The sequence below is a fragment of the Aotus nancymaae genome, unplaced genomic scaffold (genome assembly GCF_030222135.1).
Source record: "Aotus nancymaae isolate 86718 unplaced genomic scaffold, 86718_ANA_hifiasm-v0.15.2.pri h1tg000059l, whole genome shotgun sequence".
In the NCBI taxonomy this organism is placed as follows: domain Eukaryota; kingdom Metazoa; phylum Chordata; class Mammalia; order Primates; family Aotidae; genus Aotus; species Aotus nancymaae.
In genome coordinates this window covers 42,100,077-42,127,672 of record NW_026988473.1, presented here as the reverse complement: position 1 = coordinate 42,127,672, position 27,596 = coordinate 42,100,077, and the positions used below count along the sequence as shown (strand labels likewise).

The 27,596-nt window shown below is 37.7% G+C and overlaps 1 protein-coding gene across 4 annotated transcripts; it reads right to left on the bottom strand.

The window, feature by feature from the left end:
- Window positions 1–31: 31 nt before the first annotated feature.
- On the bottom strand, window positions 32–26,697 carry TPH1 (tryptophan hydroxylase 1). 4 transcript variants are annotated; one of them, XM_012456540.3, is made up of 12 exons: window positions 26,246–26,697; window positions 25,723–25,856; window positions 21,425–21,567; window positions 16,358–16,541; window positions 13,724–13,824; window positions 10,208–10,275; window positions 9,857–10,053; window positions 7,390–7,525; window positions 6,542–6,668; window positions 4,849–4,944; window positions 3,797–3,930; window positions 32–2,224 (listed from the first exon to the last, which is right to left on the bottom strand). In XM_012456540.3, exons 3-12 carry the CDS (start codon window positions 21,539–21,541, stop codon window positions 2,050–2,052), a joined length of 1,335 nt encoding a protein of 444 aa, XP_012311963.1. In that variant the 5' UTR covers window positions 21,542–21,567; window positions 25,723–25,856; window positions 26,246–26,697; the 3' UTR covers window positions 32–2,049. The 4 variants fall into 4 exon arrangements, with proteins under 4 accessions (XP_012311963.1, XP_012311964.1, XP_064221197.1 ...); XM_012456541.3 differs by lacking the exon at window positions 25,723–25,856; XM_064365127.1 differs by lacking the exon at window positions 26,246–26,697 and having other exon boundaries at window positions 25,723–26,146.
- Between the last annotated feature and the right edge of the window lie 899 nt (window positions 26,698–27,596).

The window sequence follows — 27,596 nt, the reverse complement described above, 5'->3', positions numbered from 1 at the left end:
TACCGTATGTTTGAAAAAAAGTAAATACTGGTTGAGAACATAAATTTTGTGTTCATTTATTATCCCATTGAATAACAAACTTGTAAATCGTAAATGTATATTACATAGTAAAACAAAAACTAGACCAAAATAGACCACAGTATCTTAAACACTTTCTAGGAATTAATATGTGGACTCTATTATATATTCCTTTACAGAATTCCTGGATTTTTTTTTCTTTTTTTAATTTGGAAGCCAACTTAAAAACTAACAATAATTAGGTATATTTTGGTATGTCATTACTACTTGTATAACTCCAAATAACAAACTACGTAGGTAAAGAAATGCAGGCATTCTGAAGACCAGCTTTTGAGCATCCTTAAAAAGTCAGTAGAATATTAACTATGTCTTTGAATAATGATTAACTGATAAAGAATTATAAACCAGCTGGGCATGGTGGCTCACGCTTATAATCCCAGCATTTTGGGAGGCCGAGGTGGATGGATCACCTGAGGTCAGGAGTTCGAGACCAGCCTAGCCAACGTGGTGAAACCCCATCTCTACTAAAAAAACAAAAATTAGCCAGGCGTGGTGCCTCATGCCTGTAATCCCAGGTTGCAGTGAGCTGAAATCACACAACTGCATTTCAGCCTGAGCAACAGAGTGAGACTCTATCTAAAAAATAAATAAATAAAATTATGAATGAAGCTTTTAGTTTAATCTTCTGTTCTCACATTTGGGCAACTATTTACATATTCCTAGATGCTTTGAAGACATATATTTAAATTGTATGAAAATTCTAAGACTCTCAGGACTCCTGATTTACCAAATATCACAAATCCCCAGAGGTGAGAAGAGCTGAAATCCGTCATTAAAAATTTCCATTGTTCTGAAGTTATGAATTATATGGTTGTGTTTTTAACATTTATTTTCATGTGCTTTAGTCATAGAGTGATTTTAAACATCGTTATTTTAAAATTCAATAAGTATGATTCTTCACCATGATCAAAATTGTATAAAAATAACCATATATAGTATGCATAATTTGTTATTTGCTATCTATTTTTTACTTTCTTTTTTTCTACATGTTCTAAGATTTGCTATCTATTAGGATTTGCTTACAATAGATTTCCTTGCAATCAAACTATGAATCAGCTCATCAATATTTCAAATGATTCCAGATTCACTAGCATCTGTTTACCATCAAACGTATACTTAAGAATTGATTAGCTATTAAAAGTATAAGTAATGTAAAAATTTAAAACAACATGAATTCTTCCAAATTGTATTTCCTTATATGACATGAAATACAAAGTTTTTTATAATTTATTTTGAGGTCTAAGAAGTACTAAAAGATCTAGTGATCTGTTGAAATAAAGCATGTTAAATGGTGTACAATTTATGTGAAAAAAAAAGCAGAGAAATAAGGGGATCTCAGGTAACAATATGAGTCAGTGCTGTAATACTCCTCAAAGTATTCTAAATGATCATAAAGGGTCATTTTACTCAAGAAGGATTGGGGAAAATAGAGTTAGGCTGAGACTAGATCTATCTATTGGGTCAAATGACTTCTCTATTAAAAATGGGGGGTCAGTGACTTGTATGGTAAACAAATTGTCTCATTGAAGCTGTTACCAAAAAAAGAAAACTAAACAAAAAAAAAGTGGTAGATAGAATATCCAGGTACAAATTTTCAAAGACTAGTGACTCATTAAGGAGTGGGATTTGATAACATTGTTTGCCAGAAGATGCTGTCCCTCCAGGATCAGGTTTTCAATGAAAGCAAGAGATGCAGAAAACTAAACACCACATGTTCTCACTCATAGGTGGGTGTTGAGCAATGAGAACACGTGGACTCAGGGAGAGGAGCATCACACACTGGGGGCAGTTGCGGGGGGGTAGGGGAGGGACAGCGGAGGGTGGGGAAGGTGGGGAGGGATAACATGGGGAGAAATGCTGAATATAGTATACACCTAAAGTAAAATTAAAAAAAAAAAAAAGAAAAGCAAGAGATGGCCCAGAGGCCTCCAAATTGATGCTCAAATGCTCCTGGATTAGGACTGGCTACTGTTAGATACTTGGCTTCCTGCTGACCTTAGCAAGGGCGTCACTGACAACATCAAGATCATGCTGCAGCTCGTTCATGGCACTGGTTATGCTCTTGGTGTCTTTCAGGATCTGAATACTCCGTGTATATGGATTATACTTCACTCCAAATGGACGCTTAATTGTTTTGGTAAATTCTCTATTTAAGAAAACAAATTAGAGACAATCAATTTCCAGGGGGTGAATGATGAAAACTAAACAAACAACAGAACCTATTTCACATACTAGGCAAAAGACAAATCTTTGTGAGATATGTGTGCAACCAATCTGACCTACTTCTCTACACTGCATTTGCAGAGGCCCCCTGGAATCCCAAGCAAGTGTGAAACCTAAAGTAGTTATACTTATTTTATAACTATATAAAATAGTTATAGAGTTATAAAATAGTTAGTTGTAAAACCCTGGCATTACTAGGCAAAGATTCCATAAATTGATTTATTAATCATTACATACCTGTTTCATTACAACACTTGACCACATAGTAACAATCATGCCTTATATAACCATACTTACCTACACATGTAACCTGTGTGTTTATCTAACATATAACACATACGACACACACATACTCACACACCCCAAAATAGACTAGGAATGGTCCTACTCTGTGCATATGTATATTTTTTCTGCTTAGAATGTTTCCCTCTGGGCTCCTTTCAAATGACCTAAATTCTGCCCTTTTTTCAAGCATTAAGGTTCTGCCTCCTTTATCAAACCACTGTTTGAACCTCTCATTTGGAACCCCCAAGAACAATCATATTCAGGAGTCCTAGGGATAAATGTGCAGCTGAGGACAACTGTACATGAGTAGCAGCTGAAATCCAACTCACAATCCACCTGGTCTACACAGAGGGGACCCCCTTTTCTGATTTGCATAAAGGTCCCATTTATGCTAGAGGAATCCCTGATAGTTTATTATTTGGTTTAGTAAATGGCCTAACTCCCCAACTAGTGGCTTCTCTGGAAGACAAGGACTATTACTTCAACCCCTATCTATCCCCATCATCACAATGTGACCTCATGACCCCTTCCACTCAATGTTGTCTCATTGATTCTGCTTTGAAAGTCTTTGCCTTTCCTACTACTTCTGTCTTAGTTCAGGCATTTGTTTTCACCTGAAGTGTTGCAAGAATCTTCTAAAAAGTTTCTCTTCCTCCAATATCCACCTTTCTTAATCACACACTTAGCTGATTAATAAAGTGTAGCTTTGATTGAGTTGTACAATTCAACATCTTGACCCTTCTTTCATGCTATCTTGCAGCCTAAAATTTAATATATCTAAATATTATCTATCCTTCAAGTCCTTTCTCAAATAACATTAAGATTACCCTGTTCATCCAGCTGAAATGAATTGCTCTTGAATAAAATGCAGAACAATGTTTCATCTGTATTTCTCCAAGGCTCTTGTCACTTTCCATGTTGTTATATAGTAATTTGCATATAATTTACTTTCCCTATTAGACTACTAAAATCTCTGATTGGAAGAATTGGAAAGAAAATAACTTCTCAATGTATCTGATTCATAATTGCAACTATGCAAAACCCTTATACACAACATACTCTAGATACTTGTTATGAAAGGAAGATGTGTTACAGACAGAAGGCTCCTTGTGGGCTTAAATTATCTAGCTGCTTACTTCTGTGACCTGTTACCATCATGGGGCTGATCTTTCGCTGAAGAAAATGGAGGCATGAAGATGATGTACTGTACCTCATCTTCTCCTTTGCATCTTCAAAGCTTTCAGATACAAAGTAGACGTCCTGAAAAGTTGTGATAAGACATTCCTGATTGCAGGTAATCTTGGGATCAAAGGGCTTTACTTTGGCATGTCCAGAAAGTGCATGCTAGAAGACAAAGAGTCAGTGAATAAAGAATAATCCTTATTTTCATAGATCATGCAACTTCCATAATTGGCACACCTCTAACATATTACTAATGCAATGGCCCCAATCTACAATTCCAAACTTATTTCCTATAGCTCTGTTCAACCCACAGTATATTTCAGCAGAGGAAATGACTTGCTCTTCCCCGTAAATGCCCCCAAGATAATCTCCATGGCTTTGGTCTTCCTCTTTTCTTTGTGTAAAAGGCACACAAGGATCTTTATTTACTTATTCCTGCATTATGGCACCAACTTTCTACCCAGCACTAGTTATTCCTATACATGACTTATATACCCACCAAGTGCTCCCTGAAAGCAAGACAGTACCTTGGATGGTGTTTCACACACATTCATTACTCAACAAACATAAGTTAATTTATTCATTGGATAAATAATAAATCTCAAAGAATTCCCTAGAAATTATAGAAGTTATTGCTGGCATATCAGAAATGGTGAGGAAACAGCAAGACTTTGTAAGCAAAGACTTCAAAACACTATTTATTTTAAATATATTGTACATATAGCATTTCATATATATCAGAAATATATCAAAATATTTCATGTGTGTGTGTATTACTAATGCAATGGCCCCAACCTACTATTCCAAACTTATTTCCTATAGCTCTATTCAACCCACAGTATACTCGAGCAAAAGAAAGCTTGCTGTTCCCCATAAATGCCCTGATAAAATTCTGATATCATATACATTTAGATTACATAATAGGTAATTGGGAAATAGAGAAAAATACATTCAAGTAATGATTAGTGACAGCCCCAAGTATTTTCCATAGTAAGTTCTTGTTCAAAACCAAAAACTATTTCAGGTTTTATCAATTAAATTAGGTGAATATGGTTACATGCAAAGATTTACAACTCTTACTTTGAGTTCACTGATAGAGGAAAGTAAGCCAGCACCAAAGACTCTTAGCTGTCCATCTTGTTTACATAGACCAAACTCCACGGTGAAAAAGTAGCACTGCAAAAGAACATCAATATTATTCTCACACACTGAAAAGAAGCTTAAACAAATTACAATTCTTAGTCACTGACCCAAAGTACCCCAGAATAAAGTCTAAAATCCCAGTCTAGTTCACAAGCCTTTCTACAATCTGGCCTCATTCTAACCTAGTACTTCTCAAACTTCTGTTCTGATGACTTTTGCATATTATTAAAGATTAGAGGGCCCCAAAGCTTTTTGTGTGTGTATATGTGTTGGTATCACTGGCTATATTAGTCATATTAAAAATTAAAACTGAGGGGAAATGCTTGCTAATTAATTTTAAAATTTAATACACTCATTTTTTGGTAACAAATAATACTAATAAAAAATAACTATATTATACAACACAAAAAAGTAAGAAAAGTAGCATCATTTTACAATGTTATAAATCCTTTTAATGTCTGGCTAGAAGACAGATGGAGTCTTATATCTGCTTCTGTATTTAACCTTTTGAGATATACTGTTTGAGTACATGAGTTACATCAGCTTCATGTGGTTTCTAGTTAGTTAGAAAAGGGTTGAATATTTTAATAGTCTTTCAGAGAGTTGTGGGTATTCTTCTTTTACTCTGCATGAAGACTTAACAAGTGTGTAGAGTTTCTTAAAGTTCAACTGCAATGTGGAATCTGAATTATGTCAATAAACTGCCCATTTCATTAAAATCCACTGTGTGCTTTGAATGGATCTTTTATTTAGGCATGATTTTGACCTCAAGGACCCCATGAAAGAATCTCAGGGACCCCAGGGGTCCCCAAACCACAGTTTTAGAAGCACTGTTCTATTCCACACTGCCTTCCTCATCCTGGGACAGTCTGCTCCTGCTTCTCGCTGTTTCCCCAGACACACCAAGAAGCTCCTTGTCTTTCCTTGTGTACCCTCATCCTGAGATGCCTTTCCCTCCTTGCTCAGCACATCACCCATTTTCCATCAGCTAATCCAGATGTCTCTTCCAAGAAACCTTCCCCAAGTTCTCTATGCTCCCAGAGCAATCTGTTAACTTTGCTATAGGCTATCTCATTTGAACATAACTGTCTCCTCAAATGGTATATAAGTTCCTTAAAGGTAGAAACCAGGCCTTAGTCATCTTTGTATTTCCACCAGTGTCTTGTCCTAGCAGTCAAAAACATTTTAGCATAATTTTAATGAAACCTATCCTTTTTATTGGAAAATAAAAAATAGATAACCTATTATAATAATCTTATTTTTCTCTACCTTTTTTAAAGCTCATGTCTCCTTTTGATAAACCTTAAAATTTTACATCCTCCTTTAATCTAATTTGAATTAAAGATTATGAGCAAAACCAAATTTTCTTTCCTTTTCCTTTCTTTTCTCTTTTCCCTCCCCTCCTCTCTCCTCCCCTTTTCTTTTCTTTTTCTTTTTTCTTTTCTGACAGAGTCTCACTCTGTTGCCCAGGCTGGAGTGCAGTGGCACAATCTCAGCTCACTGGAACCTCCAAGCAAAGATAAATTTTCTAATGGTCATTCTGGATATTTACTTTTAAACTATGCAGATACTCAAACACCCTATCCCAGGTAAGAATTACTGATGTATACAGTTATTTCCAGATTTATACCGTTGCCAGTTTTTGAACAGCCTCCTCTGAAGCTCCAAGAGAAGCCAAGCCAATTTCTTGGGAGAATTGGGCAAAACTAGGTTCAGCCAAAAGCGGGACATGGCCTAAGAGTTCATGGCAGGTATCTCTGAAATAAAGGTAGAAGTTTGTCACACTGCAGTGCTTAACATAAGTGTATAATCAACCATTCAATCAAATTCAAATCCAATATTTTATGCTATGGATTACAAAGGACAGTAATCAAATAAACAATTTTGGTTCAAAACCTTGGCCACTCACAGACACACACATATAAGTGCATATCAGATACCTCTGGACATCCGGGTGCCACCTCCACCCTCCAACCCCACCACATACACACCCAAATCAGATCTCTGCTCAAATATCACCTTCTCAGCAAGGCCTTCCCTTGAGCACCCTTTTCAAAACAGCAACACACACACACACTCCCGCCCACCTACACACTCCATCCCCTTTCTCAGCTTTATTATTCTCCATGGCACTCATCACCACCCGATGTAACATTTGCATATGTTTACTTGTTTGTTTATTATCTGTATCCTTCACTGGAATAGAAGCTCTATGCAGGCAAAAATTTTTGCCTGATTTTTTCAGTGTTACATTCCCTATGCTCAGAATAGCAGCTAGCACCTAATAGGTTGTCAATTAATAATCATAATGGCTAACACATATAAAGTATGGGACATGTATTTCATGCCAGGCACCATTCTAAAAGCTTCACATGTGCTAATTTATTTAATCTTCACACACCAAAAAACCCCATAAGGTAGATGCCATTATTATAAATAACCATTTGATGAATTCATGGCTGAAACAGAAGTACTTACGGCTCTGGGGTATAGAAGGGATCTGAACTGTGTCTCACGTATTGAGTGCAGTGAAAAACCCGAAAGGCTAAACCTGACAAGAAATCTCTTGGTGATAAGTAACCAGCTACAGGACGGATAGAAAAACCTGTACGCTCTGCAAAGCAAAGGAGAAAAAGAAAATCTTTACCAGAATGGACCCCTGACTGTAGCATTTAGTTCTGCCAGTGGCACCAAGTAACACTTCGATGGAGGACATGGAAACTAAAATTTATCATATGCATATTAAGGGGAACTAATCATTGTTAGGTACTTGCTATGGCCAGGCAACGAGTTAGACCTTTTACATATCACTTCTTTCATGTTTACAACATGAGTTAAGGATGTTTCTCATTATTGTGACAACTATGAAATGGAGGCTCAGAGACTCAATAATGTGCCCAAGTCCACATACTAGTTGATAAAGGTAGAAGGAGAACTCAGATCTCCTCATGCCATACAACACATTGCTGTCTCCCTAAAGGGTTTATACTATCTCCTAGATAATCTTCTTTTTGTAAAAACTCACTAACAAGATGTATTCACTTAAATCAGAATTATTTTGAAGCTGTGCTATTTTTAGCCAGTACCATCTCTTTTAAAATAGTCCCTTTCTTTTATCTAAACTGGATAGTGCTCTTCCATCTCCCAACAGCCAAGACTGCATGAATACTGTAAAAGAGGCCTGCCATTAGGATTCAATGGCTCGGGAGACCTCTGTGAGCTCTAATCTTGCCATTCATTCCAAACCCTCACAACTCTGGTATGCCAGTTCCATCCAGCTGTGTTGTGTTTGGATGCTCCCCTTCTGATGGGCAGACTGCACTGTCCAGTAAAAGTGTCCATAGTGATAGAAATGTTCCATATCTGTGCTGTCCAATAAGGCAACTACTAACCATATGCAGCCATTGAGCATTTGAAATGTGGTTAGTGTGACTGAGGAACCAACCTCTTGATTTAAATTTATTTTAGTTATTTAAATTTTAAACAACTAAATATGCCTAGTGTCCACCATATTTGATAGTGCAGGTATCCCCTTCCAACTTTTACACTTACAAATTTTGGAAGTGGTTTCTATAAAAACTAAATGTTTGAAAAATAGTGATGAAGGATGCTGATGAAGTTGTACCATCAAATTTGCATGAGATTTGGAGGAAGTGTTTTGTTATGGATACAAAACTGAAAGCTGTTCACTTAGGGTCTGGTGCCTGGGCTGGCTGCAGAATGTGTTGCTGAAAATGCTTCAAGGTAAATTTTTTTTAAGTCTATGTGAGAAACTCAAAGATAGCAATTTCAGACTATGATGGAAATAAACTAAACTCTTCAGTCACAGCATAACTTCTTTGTTTTCCTCTGCTATGGTAATCTGCAGAGATTGTCTACTGAGATAAAAGGGAATGTTTATACTTCTTAAATATTGTAAGCCCTTAGAGATAGATCACTGTTCATTTTATTTCCTATACTAGCTAGAAAAAATTAAAGAGGCTGGGACCAAACAAATATAAAGAACTAAAAGGAGCAAAATTGTCCTTACCTTTTGTTTATGCCTCTACTAGCACCATCTATTTTCTTGCTAAAATTATCAAACTTAACGTGGAAAAGGTCTTCGACCCTCCCCAAGATGCTTGAATCTCCTCTTCCCAATCCCTGGCAAATGGGTGTGAAGCTTTTGCACAAACACCCCCACGGATGAGGAACTAACCATCTCATAAGTCTGTTCTATTTTCAAATCACTCTTTTAACAAGATATTCTCTATTTTGGGGCAAAAGCTTGTAGTTTCTATCCAAAGTCCTTTATTTTAGAGTTGCACAGTAATCCCTCTTTTATAAAGATAGCTTTCAAATATTTAAATAAAGCTATAACAACCCCTAAATCTCTAGGTTAAAACCCTAAGTGTTCTTCAAATTTTACTTATGTGATACAATTTCAAATCCCCTTAGAATTCTGTTTACCTTCCTCTACCTTGGCCGCAGGTTATCATTATCCCTTAATTGTGGTGCCCAGTCCTGGATCCAGTACACCAGGATAGAGTATGGGAAAATTCTGACCTCCCATATGACTACACTTTATTCCTCTGTTAAAAATGCTGTCACTGCTGGGTGTGGTGGCTCCACCTATAATCCCAGCACTTTGGGAGGCTGAGACAGGTGGCTCACTTGAGGTCAGAAGTTCAAGACCAGCCTGGCCAACACAGCAAAACCCTGTCTCTACTAAAAATACAAAAATTAGCAGGGCATGATAGTGGTTGCCTGTAGTCTCAGAACTTTGGGAGGACACGGCAGGAGAATCACTTGAATCCAGGAGGCAGAAGGTGCAGTGAGCCGAGATGGCATCACTGCACTCCAGCCTGGGTGACAGAGAGAGAGGGAGACTCTGTCTTAAAAAAAATTCTGTCATGATCAAAACAGTTCAGCAACCCTCTTACAAAAGAATTAACTAGCTTATTACCTTTTAAAAAGTTTGAGACATCTTCCAATTGTGGGATATTATCCTCCCGATATCCACAATATTTAGAAAGCAAAGGTAAGTTTTTGAGATACTCTCTGCAAGCATGGGTTGGGTAGAGTTTGTTGAGCTCTTGGAACACAGTTCCCCAGGTCTTAATCTCCTCTTCAGTGAATTCAACCTTTGGAATAGGGTCTCCACTAATGAGATAAAGGGAAGGAGTTGTTTTGAATTAGCATTTAATAAATAGTGGCACTTATTTCACTTTCTACTTACCAAATGAACATAATTTATTCTATTCACTTACTTTATTATCTCAAAGTTGGCTACATTATTTTCTTTTAATATACTTACTGTTTATAGTTCATAGCCAAGTCAGCAAAATACTTTCGACGTTTACGGTAGACATTGTCTTTGAAGCCCTGATAATTAAAGACATGTTTTTAAATATCCATACTAAAAAATACTTGACAAATGATATTAAGGAAGCATTTCATTATTAGTAGAGCTATTATATTAAGGGCTACATAATTGTTACTATGAGCAAGCATTATTTAGAGATTTATTATCATTTTTATTTTAAAGTCAATGTTACATGACAGCTTTATACTGAAAAAGTCAATGTTACATGACAGCTTTGTAGTAGCTACAAAGATAAAAGACATAATAGATACAAAAATAGTATAGTGGCTACAAAGATAAAACAGTTTGAAGAATAAGGAAACCACTATCCCAGTTAAATACATGGCTCTTTTCCAAGGGTGAGGGTTTTTTCCCTTAATCATTTGACTAGATTTTCAGTTATATTTACCCGTAATAGCAATTAATAATAAAAAAGCAATTGATATTTGAAATAGTGCTCAACTGAATCTAGTCTTAGATTCACGAAATGCAAGTATATTTACCATTTGCAGAAACAATGATGATTTTAAAAGCAGATAAAATAGTAACATTAGAATTTATACTCATGAAAAAACTTTTTTAGGCAAAATGGCTGAGCATGGTGGCTCATGCCCATAATCACAACACTTTGGGAGACCTAGGAGGGAGAATCACTTGAGCCCAGGACTTTGAGACCAGCCCGGGCAACAAAGCAAGACCCCGTCTGTACAAAAAAAGAAATTAAAATAATGATTATAACTAGCCAGGTGTGGTGGTGCAGGCCTGTAGTCCCAGTTCCTCGAGAAGAGACTGAGGCAGGAGGATGGCTTCAGCCCGGGAATTCTAGGCTGCAGCGAGGTATGATGGTGCCACTGCACCTCAGCCTGGGCAACAGACAGAGACTCTATCTTAAAAAATAAAATAAAATAAAATAAATAAGAAATCAAAAATCAAAGCCCAGGAGAAAAAAGCCAAAAATGCAAATAATGGGAAAGAAGGGGACACCTATAAAGAGAGAACGAGATTCGTTTCTTTAACACAGATCTGAGGTAATACAGATTTACTATGACCTGAATTTGTGCTGAAATCTGGAAAAACAAATATGAACAAAGCACAGACTGGGGCTTAAAGGAGTTTACATGAACCTGTTATTGTAAAATGATACAATAAGTGTCTCATCATATTGCACAGGTATGTACAGAATGGCACGCACACTTAAGAGGATTGTGTGGCTCAGTGAATGCTTCCCAGTGATGACTCCCAAGTTAAGACACAAAAGGGGAGTGGAAACAGCACAGTGATTGAAAAAAAAAAAAAAAAAAGCATGTTGGACCTAAGAAAATACAAGCAACCCCATGTTGCTCAAACTTGGAGAGGAAAGCAGAGCATGTTGAAAACTAGTTGGGGTCTGCAAATTAAAGGTCCATTAAGGAGCTTGGAGTTTAACCTTAGGTAATGGAAACCCACTGGTGTTTTTTTCCCACTGGTGTTTTTTTAATAACAACTTTATTGAGATATAATTCATATACCATAAGATAACCATTCAGTGGTTTTTAGTATCTTCACAGAGTTAAACAACCATCTCCACCATCTAATTTCAGATTTTATCACCCCAGAAAGAAACATCATGCTCATTAGCAATCTCCATCTCCACCCCAACCCTCCCCAATTCCTGGCAACCAGTAATCCACTTTCTGTTTCTATGTATTTTTCTATTCTGGACATTTCATATAAAAGGAATCATACAATACGGGGCCTTTTGTGACTAGCTTCTTTATCATAATGTTTTCAAGGTTCATCTATGTTGTAGCACACATCAGTATTCCATCTCTTTTTATGGCCAATAATATTTGCCTGTATAAATATACAGTACTTCATCTATTCATCAGTTAATGAACATTTGGGTTGTTTCCACTTTTTTACTATTATGAATAATGCTGCTGCAAACATTCGTGTATATGTTTTTGTATGGACATATGTTTTCAATTCTTTTAAGTATGTACCTAGGAGCCATTGGTGATTTTTAAGAGAGAAGATTAATAATAGTCATACTGAGGTTTTAGATCATTCTAATGAGTGTAAGGAGGAGGTGCTTGAAGGTGACAAGGTTGGAGGAAGGGAGACCAGTTAAGGGATGTGGTCATAGGGATGAATAAAGAATATATTTAAGAAATACCTAAGAGGTAAAAATCAGCAGGACTTAGTAGATCTGTAAAACTGATGTACTCACCTTTCCATAAACATGCCCCAAATTTTCTTGCCTCTGCACCTTTGCTCATATTGTTCCCTCCTGAATTGTTCTTCCTTTCCATCTCTTATTTGCTGAAATCTTTTAAGGCCCAATTGAAGTGTTGCCTTTCTCTGATCTCTTCAGCTAGAAGTGTTTGCTCTCTTATGTATATTTTGAAGCAATTTTTTCATGCCACCTAGCGCACTTTTTACATTTTATCTTGTGTGTGTTTATATATGTGTGCTTTAGCATTTCAACAAGACTGCAAACTCATTTCTGGCAAGTACTGCAATTAATTGCAACAGTTACTCAATAAGATTATAGAATAAATGGACAGAACAACTGGTGGCTGTCTAAGGTAGTATAAAAATGTCATATTCGCAGAGCTAATATGTGAGAGAAGCTACGTTAAAGTCCTGGTCTGTTCAACTTCACAATTGCCCTCTCTTTTCTCTTCCCCTTCCAGAAACCTAGAGCTTTGTAAACAAGCCTAATGCTCTAGATCTACTAATTCTCCAACTCTTGCCTGTACTGTACAATTTTACAAGGAAACAATTTCCCAGTTCATTAACTGCCTAGTAAACCAATCATTCTGTGCAGTGTGTGGGGCAAGTCTTTCTCTGGCCACTATTTATTTCCCTTTCCAATAACCCATGCCCATTTAAATAAAAACCGATTGCCGACACTGTCTTCATTTTAGTATAACCCTTTGAATAGCTCTTAATAATAGAAATGCCAGGCATGGAACAGATATTTTGGAACCAATGAAGCTACATGCTTTTCAGGCAGTTAGTCTCAATTCCACCAACATGGAGGTCTACTAACACTTCCTGAAATCTTGATTAAAACAATATCTCATTTAGTCTAGAAAAAACACTTTCTGTAAAAAAGTTGCCCTTAATTTTTAGTTCACTTTAAATTGTTTTTATAAATGTATTTATGAAAAATACTTACAGGGTGGTAGCTCATGCTGGTAATCTCAGCACTTTGGGAGACTGAGGCAGATGGATCACCTGAGGTCAGGAGTTCGAGACCAGCCTGGCCAACATGGTGAAACCCTGTCTCTACTAAAAATACAAAAATTAGTTGGGTGTGGTGGCGGGCACCTGTAATCCCAGCTTCTTGGTAGGCTGAGTCAAGAGAATCACTTGAACCTGAGAGACAGATGTTGCAGTGAGCCAAGATTGCGCCACTGCACTCCAGCCTGGGCAACAGAGCAAGACTTGGTCTCAAAAAAAAAAAAACAACACACAACTTACAGGATGGTCTGCATCTAGTTCAGATCCATACATCAGAACTCTGTTGGCACAACGGTCCAGGTCAGAAATCTTCTTAGGAAACCAAGGAACAGTTTCCATACCTGTAAAATTAAAAAACAAAAAACATTAAAAGTTGAAGAGACAATCTTAAACAAAACAATAAGGAAGAAAAAATAAAATTCAGTTGGATGAGATTTTTAATTTTAGCTTGTACATCAAGGCAAGATTTATACGAGTTAAGTAAATTGCTCTATTTCTAAAAAGTAAAATTTATTCAAAATTTCTGAGCTTTATTTTCATTTTTATTTATTTATTTTTTTAGTTTTCAGGTTGATGTTCTAAGTTTTGGAGAAACACTGTACTTTAGAAACAGATTAAAAGTTTTAAAAATGCTTAAGCTACATATTTAGTTGTCATACAAAAGCAGAATAAAGATTTACAACTTTATTTATAGACCAAGGTACAAACAACAAAAACTTCATTTATTTTTGTTGATGGGCAGGATCTTAGAAATAATTTGTCTTTGCCACCTTGATCTTCTCACCATTCCTCAGACACACAAGCCCTCATAAGACTCTGGGGTTTTGTAAATGCTATCTTCTGCCTGGGATAGCTATTCTACTCCCATCCCCACCCCACTCCACCCTTCTGTTTTCCTGAGAATATCCTTCACATCCTTCAGGACCCAAATCTAATGAGATCTTCTCATTCCCAAAGCCTTCCCTGACCCTGTAGCTAGAGCTAATTATCCATCCCCTGGGTTCCCATGATGTTATGTTTCTCTCTAACGGCTTTTACTATATTTTATTATAATGTACCTGTTTATATGTCTGTCTTACGTGAAAGATTGGAAACAACTGTAGGGTAGGGACTATATCTTTTTGTATACCTATTTCTTAGTGGAAATATCTGTCACAAGGTTGGTGTACTGTAAATATCAACTGAACTATTTAGTCATCTATAAATCTCTGCATTTTACAAATGAGGTAAACAAACTCCAGAGAGGTAATTTACCCAAGTTAACTCACTCCTCATGGAAGAGAGAGGACTAGAACTCAGCTCTTCTTGCCCCAGCATAATGTTCTTTCTAACATATTCAGGAGTGATATTCAAGGGATTTAACAACAAATACCACAGGAGCACTAATCACTCAAAATAGGCATCAGCAGAGTCCTAGGCGTCTGCTCTGCAAGGTGTTAACCCTTTCATTGTTAATGATGGGTGTGGGACTTCTTAGTGGTAAGTATCTGGAGCAACAGAGGCTTCAGGCATGGTGATGCTCCCTCAAGGGTTGAGGAAGTAGTTCTCTGCCAGTCAGAAGTAGAGATATATCAGTATTTTAAATAATTATATAGCTGTATGAGCGAATAGCAGATGAATAGCAACCCTGATTACACCTCAAATATTGTGGACATAATCTGAAGAGATTATTTTAGATTGAGTGAGTACCATATATAAAATGTAGCTTTTGCCTTGGTAAACTTCAAGGATCTTTTTCACCAGTAAAGATCTTAGCCTTTATCTTTGAAACTGATTATCTGAAACTTTAAAAGGCTTTATTGTATTCTCATTTGCTTTTGGAAGGGATGCTGTACATCAGCGGTCCCCGACCTTTTTGGTACCAGAAACTGGTTTTATGGCAGACAATTTTTCCATGAATGGGGAGGCAGGAAATTATTTCATCAGTCATTGGATTCTCGTAAGAAGCACACAATCTAGATCCCTTGCACGTGCAGTTCACAATAGGGTTCATTCTCCCAGACGGAGTTCAGGTGGTAAGGCTTACTGGCCTGACGCTCACCTCCTGCTGTGCAGCCTGCTTCCTAACAGGTTACGGACGGACGAGTCCCCTGTTATATATATCGTGTGTCTCATTTCATAGTTGTCAGCAACTGTCAACATTCGCAACAAATTTAAATATTCATTTACTATCTGCTAGATTCCAAATCTTATGAGACTTACTAAGTGCCCAGGGATTGTGAATTAGAGGTTTGTCAAATCAAGAAATGTTGATTATCTGGAAACTGAGAGATAATCAATTTCTGATTATGCTGAATTCTTTTTCCTTCCTTCCTTCCTTCCTTCCTTCCTTCCTTCCTTCCTTCCTTCCTTCTTTCTTTCTTTTTCAGAGTCTTGCTCTGTCACCCAGACTGGAGTGCAGTACACAATCTTGGCTCTCCAGCTTCAACCTCCTAGGCTCAGGTGATCTTCCAACCTCAGCCTCCAGAGTAGCTGGGACCACAGGTGCATGCCACCACACCTGGCTAATTTTTGTATTTTTTGTAGAGACTGGGTCTTTCCATGTTGCCCAGGCTGGTCTTGAACTCCTGGACTCAAGTGATCTGCCTGCCTCGGCTTCCCAAAATGCAGGGATTATAGAGATAAACCACCACTCCCAGCCGTTTCTTATACTCAAGATTTTCCTTTTCATTTCTCTTACACTAGATCAAATGTTGCTTTATAATTTTTCTTTGGTATCTTGAGCAACTATATTTTGTGTTCCTTTCACTACCAGCCTATAAGCAATTTGGAGAGACTGTGTTTTATTATTCTCATATCTTCAAGATAAATATAAGATTGGACACACATTTGGTATTTCATCTTCTAAGTAGTATTTTCACCTTTCAAACTTACCGTCTTCCTTCACAGTAAAATTATCTGGTGAATTCACGGAGAGAACATTGGTATGAGACTTCAGCAGATGAAAAATGTCATTCAATTGTTCTCTGTTGATGTCACAGTCAATAAAAATCTCAAATTCTGAGTTTCTTCTTTTTGATTTTCGGGACTCAATATGTAACAGATTCACATGCTTCTCCTGTGTAAAGCACAGGGTAAAGATTGCGTGTAACTGCCTCAAATGTTAATAGTCTTTGAGCAGGTTACTTTCATTACCACTAAAAATCAAATTCACACTTCTCAGAACAGCCAAAGGGAAAAAAGCTGTTTCTAGTGCTGCCAACAACAAAATAATTCCTCTTAAAAATTAAGTACTAGTCAAAAAAGTTTTCAAAATTCATCCCATCCTCCAGAAAACAATAAAATAACACATACTAGAGGTCCTTCAGATTGTCAGAATTAATCAGAATTCAAATCAAAATATTATTAAGTTTCCTGGCTAAGAAGAATCTTTTGAAAATTCTCATAACTAAAAGCTAGATTTCAAAAGTGATACCAATGTTAATCTTGGACAAAGAAGAGTTTCCCTTGCAAAAATCCATTTAATAAAATTAGATGAACAGATTGAGCACAGAGTTTAATACCTCAAATCTCTTAAGCTACAATCTTAGTAACAGCTGAACCAAACCTCCTCTTCTGACCTCTTCTAAGTCAGCCGAAGATGGAGGTACTGTGTGTATAACTGTGGGGTGAGGGTATGTTCTCTTACCAATTTGGGTAGCTGAGGAAGAGTGCTAGGAACGTGATAATTAAACATGAGAACCAATCACCCAATAGTTTTTTCATCTAAGAAAATGAGAAGATTAGAGCAGATAGTCTCCAATGCTAACCAGAGCATCCTAAAATAACTTAATGAACACCTGCGTAACTAGGTAAGGGCTACGTAGAATACAAAGGGAAGACATAAAGGAATTTATAATCTAGTTGGCTAACACATGAAAGATTAAGAAAATAAAGTAGAGAGTGTTCAGATGCAGATTCTCAGCAAAGGGAAAAGAATCACAACTTAAGAGAGAGTTGAAAATTTCACAGAGCAGGTGGGAACTGAAATGAATCTTAAAGAATAGACAGAATAGGCCAGGCATAGTGGCTCATGCCTGTAATTCCAACATTTTGGGAGGCCAAGGTGGAAGAATCACTTGGGCCCAGGAGTTGAAGACCAGCCCAGGCCACATAGCAAGAACCCATCTCTGCAAAAAATAACAAATTAGCCAGGCATAGTGGGGCACATCAGTAGTCCCAGCTACTCAGGATACTGAGGTGGGAGGGTCCAGTTGAGCCTGGGAGGTGAAGGCTGCAGTGAGTCATGATTGAGCCACTGCACTCCAGCCTGGACAACAGAGTGCTACCCTTTCTCAAAAAAAAAAAAAAAAATTATCAGGGAACATGAGCCAGCAAGAAAGGGGATTAAGTGATAGAGGATGTTAGGAAATTAAAATAGGCAGGGTTTATCTGGAAACATAGAATTTATCATAGAATCAATAGAAGTCAGTTACAAAATATACTGGGATTGATCGGGTGTGAAGAAGAGTTTCATTTCATCTATTTCTTATAAATGTTTACAGTAATAATGCATTTGTAAATATTTTCTAAATGATGACTTCAATAAATATAAAGCTAAACTATGCTTTTTTGGAGAAAAAAAGATGCAAAAATGTCAATTCTTCCTAAATTGAAATCTCAATGGAATTTGGTGAGGAAATGTAATTAAATAATTTCTAAATTCATCTGGAAGAAAAATATAATCTGGAAAATTCAAATAAAGTAGAAGTAGTAAGTGACACATTCCCTATCAGACATTTCAATTATAGAAACAGAAGCATGGTGAGGTTAAGCAGTTTGTCCAGAAGCACACAGGTGACAAGTGTCAGAGCCAGAATTCAAATCTAAACTGTCCAGCTCCACAGTCCAGGTGTTTAAAACACGGTGCTGTAATCCTGCTGCACAAGAAAGGAAGAGTCACAGTGGTGGCTACTATGGCTCTTCTTCAAACAACAGTTACCTAATCTTAATAATAATAACACTGAAGATTGACACAGCCAAAGACTGGGACATAAATACATTGGGAAAATGAGTGGAAAGGAAGTTGAAGAGGCCATCAGAAGGGGAGTTGTGCCAAGAAACCTAAATCTTTACTTTGTTGTTGAAAATCAATAGATAATTACCTATAATTTTAAAAATCAAGAAGTAGAAGCAGAATAAGGATCTAATTTATAAGTGTGGAAGTAAATATTGGAAAAATAGTTAAAAGTGAAATGGTTGCCTCTGCTAGGCAGGGATAAGTAAAATGGATGGAGACACACCTGGAACACCACGTAGCAGTTAGAAGAATGAATGAGATGTTCACACAGCAGCGTGTGTAGGTCTTAAAAACACAGTTTGGCTCAGAAAAAGAATCTTTATAGCACAATATGATTTATATAAATTACTAATATATGCACACACAAAAACTACATATCCTAAAGTTCAGATAAAAGTAATTCAGTGTATATATCAAACATATGAGAGCAGCTATCAGAAGAGAGAAATGAAGATAGAATTGAAGAATGAAATAAAACAGGATGAGGTTGCACAAATCAACAACGATAGTGTAGATGTGATTTAATGAGTGTGATTAACTCAAGCTTCTGCACATAAGGTTGCAAAAAAAATAAATGAAACTTAGAAATTAAAAGAGATGGAGCAAAAGACTGCTTTTCAAAAATATGTTTCATACTATAGGTTGAGTTGTTTTTAAGCTATGCACAATTATTCTTTGATTACAAATTAAATGAAAAAGAAAGCTGATGGAAGAAGACTTACAGGTATTTTATTTAAAGACCCAAAGGTAATCAATAGAATAGCTAGAAGTAATAATATAATTACTAAATTTCGAAGGACTGGGAGAGGGAAGGGAGAAAGGTGGTATCAGTATCATTGCTCATAATAGAAAGTAAATGAATATAGTGTGAAGTTGATAACTCAAAAAGGCATGTAAGAGCAACGTTTAAATTTCATAAACTCACCACCAAAAAAAAACCCTAAAGGCCAGAAATAGTTAAAAGTGTTTGCCTCGGCCGGTCGCGGTGGCTACACCTGTAATCCCAGTACTTTGGGAGGCCGAGGTGGGCGGATCACAAGGTTAGGAGGTCGAGACCAGTCTGACCAACAAGGTGAAACCCCATCTCTACTAAAAATACAAAAATTAGCCAGGCACAGTGGCAGCTGCCTGTAATCCCAGCTACTTGGGAGGCTGAGGCAGGAGAATTGCTTGAACTGGGAGGTGGAGGTTGCAGTAAGCCAAGTTCGTGCCACTGCACTCCAGCCTGGGCCACACAGTGAGATCCTGTCTCAAAAAAAAAAAAAAAAAAGGAGGTTGCCTCTAAGGAGTAAGACTGAGAATATGGTATGTATTGGTAAAAAAAAACTGATGCTTTTCATCACAAGCTCTTCTAGACTATCTATATTTAAGATTTTTAATTCTTTGAAATATTCTTTGCAAACAGCTATACAATAGCATGTCATTTGATTATTAACATACCTAACATCTATTGATCACTTACTTTGTACTCTACCTTCCTAAGCATTTTAGAGATATTAACTCTACTGATGCTCACAATGACCCTATGAGGTAGGTAGAGTTCTCATTTTATGGACAGAAAGCCTGAAGTGTGGAGAGATTAATCAATTTGCCCATGATCACCCAGCTGATAAGTGACAGAGCAAGGATCTGGATTCAGGTAGCCTGTCTCCAGAGACCAAAGCTTAACCACAGTGGTGTTCTGCTAGCAGAATTCAATATCCCTATATTAGGACAAGTAGATTGTTTATAAATTTTAGTTCCTATAAACAATAAATCTTTGTGTGTCCCTGAGCCCTTAAACTCAGTTAGGTCCCCCCAGTTCAGTGCTGTCACAGTATCCGGTACTTCTGTTTCATGCACTTTACACATAGTAATTATTCATGTACTACAGTTGTTTGTTTGATGTTGCCTTCCCCACTAGATTATATACTCTGCGAGGCAAGGCACTGTGTTTACTTTGTTCAGCTCCACATCCTTAGTGTCCGGTGTAGTACCTGACACACAGTAAGGACTCAATAAATATTCATGTTCTGCCTGACTCATCCATATTTTTTAAGACAGACTTATGAAATTAAAATTATGGATCAAAAATATGAACATTTTAAGGCTTATAATTCATATACCCAAATAGTTTCCCTACATAGTACACAAATTTACCCTCCTGCCAAAGGTGCAATGGAGGGTAATGCACCTCCAATGCAATGAAGCTCTGACAAGAGGAGACATCGTCATTATAAAATCTTTGCTACATAAAAATAATGTTATTAAATATTCTATGACTATATCATCAAATCTCAAGCATATAATTAATAATATATGATTAAATATCAGTAAAATTTTAAGATTTTATTAAAATAAAATTAAAATTTTCTTCTCTAAAATTTGTAAAGTGAATCTTTCCCCCCCTTTCATTAAAGTAGCTATTTGTATCTCCTCTTCTGTAAATTGTTTGTATCCCTTGTTAGAATTCAACAATATTTTAGAAATTGAAGTTCTTAACAAATGTTTGTATTTACATCTCTGAAGAATTTACAATAATTTATATATTTAGAGATGGGGTCTTGCTGTGTTGCCATATATATGTGTGTGTGTATGTGTAAATGTATACACACATACACAGAGAGAGAGAGAGAGAAAGAAAGAGAGAGAATTTCTGTTACCCAGGCTAGAGTGCAGTGGCGTGATCATAGCTCACTCACTATAACCTTGGACCCCTGGACTCAAGCAATCCTCCTACCCCAGCCTCCCAGGTAGCTGGGACTACAGGTGTCCACTACCACACCCAGTTTAATTTTTTTGTTTGTTTTTTTTTTAATTTTTTTTGATAGGGTCTTTTAGAGACCCCATCTCTAAAGACCCCATTTAGAGATGGGGTTTTGCTATGTTGCCCTTTATTTTAAATAAAGTTTTACAGATTCATTTCTAAAACAATTTTGTGCAAAAATATGGAAAATGCTTACCTGAAAGATTTTCAAGGCTTTTATAAGTCCACCAACTTCATTCTTTAAGGAAAAAATGAGACTTGCTCTTCCCCTTTCTAAGGAGTGGTCTTTGTTCTCCTTATTGTCTTCAATCATGATGAATTTGGAGTAATTCTCTAAAACTAAAAGTATGAAAACAAAGACAAAGGGCTAAAACAGAAGTTGCATAATGCAGACAATATTTGATAACTAAGGGCTCATTTACTTCTAGAAGCGTCAGTTTCTTAACCATTTATGAAACCTTAGGATGCATATAAGCTTTGCAAGAATCTAATGGGACCAAAATAAGATAAAACTTTGCCTGACACACTGCCTAGAATAGAATAGGTATACAATACATGTTAGTAGCTCCATTTCCTTTTTTTCTAAATCAATCTGTCTTTTAGGGCATGACTCAAGCCTGCTGGCTTCTTGCAGTCTTCCCAACTATTATAGCCTAAACTAGTCAAGAAGGCCTACTGGTGTCTGGTGTGGTACCTGACACATAGTAAGGACTCAATAAATATTCATGTTCTGCCTGACTGATCTATATTTTTAAAGACAGATTTATGAAATTAGAATTATGGGTCAAAAATATGAACATTTTAAGGCTTCTCCTCACCCTGCCCACAATCTTAGCACTTCATTATACCAGGTCTCAAATGGTTTCCCCAAATGTTTTATTTGGACATGTCTCATCTTCTAACAAGGCAGTAAGCTCCTCCAGAGTAGGGACAAGGCTTTCTACTTATTTTTTAAGTAAACTAAAGGCCTGGCCAGCTCTACACATATGTTTACTAGATGGATAAGTGCTCAACAGGAGAATTCCAGTTCTGCTTCTCAGAAGATGAAACAGATATCTACTATGGTATCTTCTCAACCACCTATTTACACTGCAGAACATTATAAGGAAATATATGGAATGTGAAATCAGATATATCTCATCATTGGCCTGATGTTTATCAGTGTATGACCTCAGGCATGCTACTTAACCTTTCTAATATAGATAAGTTACCAAACAGCTACTGGAACTCATAACATCCAAAATTCCCACTCGTTTTAAAACACCATAATGTAGTATGATATTCTGATAGTTTCTTCACAGAAGAAACTAGGCTATTTCAGGTACCAAGAAGAGTTAGAGATATATAATTCAAAATTTAATAAACATTTATGAATTTATTGGGTTCAAGTTCCCAAAACTACCAAGATTTTTTAATTATGCCTAATTATTCTCTAGAACTAAAACAATCTCTATTTCAAATGCTATAAAACGAAATGGCCAGTTAAACTGAATAATTATGTAGATTTTTCTGTGATTAAAACAATTACTAATGGTGAAATGAATACAACTTAAACCCAAGCACATTCACATGTATAAAATGCTACAGTCAATGTTAGGGCAGTATAGATTTAAAAACAAGAAAATTTGCCTCCAAAGAATTCACACACTTATTCATGGGAGAGGAAAAGAGGGAAGACAGACTTATCAATAAGTATAAATAAGCAGAAGACAGGGACACTGAGATCCCTCCCAAGGAGTATACTCGACCATGTCTCACCTTCCCACCTCCCCTACCCCTTTGATCAATATCCCATGTGCTTCTAAAGATGACCAAAGATGGCTTCTAGCCCATCCATGAGTCTCTGCTGAGAAAGGAGTTATGGATGAGAAGCAAGAGATTTTTTCCACTTCAAAGGAAGTGACCATTTCTTAAGGTAAACTTAAGTATACACAGAAAATTCTGAATTGGTGGCTCTGGGGCTAAAAATTCAGGGATGGTCTCGCATAAGCATTCTCAAAATGCTTTTAGGGATGTGAAAACCTTCAGAAATATTTCTTACCCATTCAATTATCACTCGAAGATTGACTTTTCTTATTAAACATAGCGTATGGGTGTCATTGTCCTATGGTGTGCAAATGCAAACAAGAGAGATGCAGACTAATATAACAAATTGCTAGTAATAAATCTTTCTGCAAATCCATCTAGGCAAGTTATAATCTTTATGGGCATCAATCTCTTTATCTGCAAAGTTGGAGGGAGGATAATTAACACCACTCTCATGATTATAAGGAGGATTAAATATATATAAACTTATTGTTACAAGGAGGATTAAATATATATAATTTATATAAAACTCTTAGAATGGTTGCTGACCTAATTACTCAATAAGCATTATCTCAAATAATAGGGAATACATCCCAAATTTTCCAGTCTTCAAAAAAAGAGAAAATGTTGAAATAGACATTCTAAACACCTCTAGCTAAGAATATTTCTTGCCCTGGGAACTAGGCATTTTACAAGATGATTAACATATTTCTTATAGTAGCAAGCATGTGGAAAAGTTGCTTTATGATATAAAATGTCAGTATGGTTTTGTATCAAAGTGATTTCAGTTTCATTAATTTAATAGAAAACCCCTAAAGTGTATTAAATTCGAAATCTCAAGTGAAAAATTCAGCAGTTTTTTTTGCAAATAAACAAAGACCCCAAAGTAAAATGTACTGAATTAGCCTATCTTTACTGAGTTCTCATGTTCCCTGATACCATAACCATGACATGCAAAAGGAAGAGGATTCTGCAAATATAAGCTATTTCCTGGCCAACCACAAGCTTCTTCATGTAAGTCGACTCTAAGAAGTGGGAGCAAGGATCAGAAAACAGTAAAGAAAAGCTACCACTGATTTTTTTCCAGTCAGTGGTAACATTAACAGAACTCTAGATCTCCTGATAATTTGTCTTTCAACAGTCTCTTGGAGCTTGGCATAAAACTCTTCATATAAAACAATATGAGACTGGGTGCAGTGGCTCATGCCTGTAATCCCAGTGCACTGGAAAGCTAAAGTGGGTGGATCACTTGAAGTCAGGAGTTCTAGACCAGCCTGGCCAACATGGTGAAACCCTGTCTCTACTAAAAATACAAAAATTAGCCAGGCATGATGACACATGCCTGTAATCCCAGCTACTTGGGAGGCTGAGGCATGAGAATCGTTTGAACCCAGGAGATGGAGATTGCAGGGAGCCAAGATCAGCAACTGCATTCCAGCCTGGGTGACAGAGGGAAGCCCTGTCTCTTAAAAAAAAAAAAAAAAGAAAGAAAAAAAGAAAAAAAAAAAAGATGATTTCCATCAATTTTCAAAACCGGCCCCCAAGCTTTCCTGGATGTTGCTATTATAAGAAGGTACTAACAGTCATGGCTCCATCCCTTTGGGATTCATAATCCTTTTCTTTACCTGATTCTGGCATGGATCAAGTTTTGTGCCAACATCTTAGTGGGTGTGGGGAGAGGAGGGTGAAGGATACCTTAACTGAAAGTTATGATATGCAAGGAATTTATATTATTTTGATTTATTTAAAGACATACATTATTATATGAAGATGTGAGTGGCTCACACCTGTAATCCCAGCACTTTGGGAAGCCAAGGTGGGCAGATCACCTGAGGTGAGGACTTCTGGACCAGCCTAGCTGACACGGGGAAACCTCGTCTCTACTAAAAATACAAAAATTAGCCAGGCGTGATGGTGTGGGTCTGTAATCTCAGATACTCCAGAGGCTGAGGCAGGGAGAATTTCTTGAACCCAGGAGGTGAAGGTTGGAGTGAGCCAAGATTGTGCAACTGCACTCCAGCCTGGGCAACAGAGCGAGACTCTATTTCAAAAAAAAAAAAGATGTGGAAACACTCCTCCTTGTTTAAGTCAAGGTAAGAATGAAGGTTCTCAACAGGAACTTTTGCTAAGAAACTAGAAGAAAATTCTCACTGCCATTTTTATTCCCCCCACCCCAAAATAATCTTGCAGGACATAGATCTTTGATCATTACTAAAACTTGGTCGTAACTTTGCCTGGTTGACAGACCTTATAAGGCATCGGTTCTTTTTTCCTCCACTCAATTACCCTCAAACCCTTTTCAGAACCTCAATATTTTGTCTTGTTACATTTCCCTTTCCCCCTTCGACCTACCTATCCCCTCCTACTCTTTCATGGAAAAAACCCCACAATACTAACCTGGGAAGATAAAATAAGTCACACTTGTTTGAATTGGTGTCTCATCAATACATACGTATTTTATTTTCTCATGAAAGACAGAGAGTCGTTTTCCTACTGTGTTTCCTGACCTGACTAAGGATGCACTGCTGTGCAGGACACACCACTGGAAATAAGGAAAAAAAATACCAAGAGGACACTCAGAAGATCAACAGACCTGACCCTTGGTAAAGTAGAGGTCAAGGTGTTTACAATGATCAACTCTTTCCTTCCCTTAGTTTAATCAGTAAAACAAGTGTAATTTACATTTACCTGATCTAGGAAGCACAAAGCACTACTGAATTAGTCTTCTGAAAGCAGGGATGTTGTTTGAACACAGACCTAAAAGCTGCAAGGAGGAGCCTTTCAGAGGGAAAGAGTTCTCTCGAGAGTCTTGATTTTCTTTTCTAAATAAGGAGTGGGAATGAAGATGAAAGTGGAGATGAAATACAAAAGAAAACACTACCCATGAAAAACAGTATTCCAGGAAATAAAGGCACTGGCAGAGAAATGGAAATAGAAGACACATCTCTCCCCGAAGATAATCTAATAATACATGTACAAATGGACCTCAGTGATAACATATGTACACCACAGATTATAACTTCACAGAAATACTGATATTAGAATTCCACTCCCCTCCTTTTATAAAAAAAAATGGACAGGCACAAACTTTTCCTGTGTTAGCAAGTTCAACTCTAGTCTTTTTCCCCCTAAGCCACGTAGAGTGGGACATCAACGGGGAGTTCATGTTAAACCTCTGAAAATCAAAGGCCAAATGCAAGATTAAGTTTACCTGGACTCTTAACTGGCTCTAGTTAAGGACCACAAGGACTTAGTCCTTTTTGCCAGTTGCGATCTTGCAACAAGCTCCTCGCCGTCGTTGGGATGGTGGTGATGAGGGTAAGTGCGATGCTGAGAAGTTTTGCATCTGAAACTCCCTCTTCTTTGGTGGGGGGCTGTCTAAGGGAGTCTTCCCTTTATGGGAGGAGAAGAACAAAAAGGGATATTGCCGCTTGATGGAGAGGAAGAGAAGGAAGAAAATGTTTGTGTTTCTGCCAACGTAGAGAAGTCACACAGACTTGAGTTCGACTCTGAACCCCTGTTTCCTCATCTGGAGACTCAAGAAAGATCTATCAGCGTTTGTTGTGAAGGTGAAATCTGATTATGTGCAGAGTCTGTTCCTGGCACACTGGATGCCCTCAAAAAGTGTCTTCCCTCCACAAAGAGCGTAGAAGGCAAGAAAAGTAAGTGCCCACAGGGGTACAAATCCGACCTCCCAAATCTGACTCCGCAAGACCACCAATTTACCTCCCAGGAGGATGACTCTGCCCAGACCCGCGCCTGCCGACGCCGCCAAAGCCTCGACAGTGGTCCCGGGTGCCCGCGGAACGGGCCGCCTCACTCACCTCGAGCGCCGCTAGCTGCAAGCCGGGTCGGCCCGCGGTCCCGCGCTGCCGGCCTCTTATAGAAGCGGGCGTCGGAGCGAGCCAACGGGCGCCGGGGGCAGCCGGGCAGCGGCCAATGAGAAGGGAGGGCCGGCGGGCGGGCGTCCTCCTGGCAGACTCGGGGGAGCATACAAATCAAATGCATATGCATTTTGTTTGTAAAGCAACGCTCTGATGAGCTAACACCAACGGTACCCTTTTCTCATGAAAGGCAGAGAGTCATTCTACCGCGTTTCCGGGCCTAAGGATGCACTGCTGTGCAGGACACACCTGAGCCCGGCAGGCAGCTGGCAGTCGCGCCCGCCTGCGCCCCGAGACTCGCACGCCTCAATCTCTGCATGTATCTGACTGGTGTTTTAATTAAGTGAATGTTAGGCCACCAGAAGTCTGACTAACATTGAACAATCCAGAGGTGGACGTTCCCTCCAAACCCAGATAACGTCTATTATCGACATAATGATCTGCTACAGGACTGCAATGCTTCTCGCCTGTTGGAGAGCAGAGCAGGAATCCCCCACCTCCCACACCTCTCTGTGCTTCTGGGCTGTTAATAGCCCAGTCCTGCCTCATTATTCTCTTGGTGCCTTCCCCTGTTCCTTGAGGAAGAGTTACAGTTGACTTTTTAGAAGAGAAGTGTTCAGTGTCCTTCTAATTTAAAAATATTTTAAGCTGCAAGCAGAGAAGCATTCTATATTAGCA

What these genes read in the sequence shown, in the direction of transcription:
- TPH1 (XM_012456540.3), bottom strand. Translation starts at nt 21,541, where the DNA reads ATGATTGAAGACAATAAGGAGAACAAAGACCACTCCTTAGAAAGGGGA. An exon ending in AACTAGATGCAGACCATCCT is followed by an intron (nt 10,276 to 13,723) that starts GTAAGTTGTGTG and finishes TTTAATTATCAG; the next exon opens with GGCTTCAAAGACAATGTCTA. An exon ending in CCTCTATCAGTGAACTCAAA is followed by an intron (nt 3,931 to 4,848) that starts GTAAGAGTTGTA and finishes TTTGTCTTCTAG; the next exon opens with CATGCACTTTCTGGACATGC.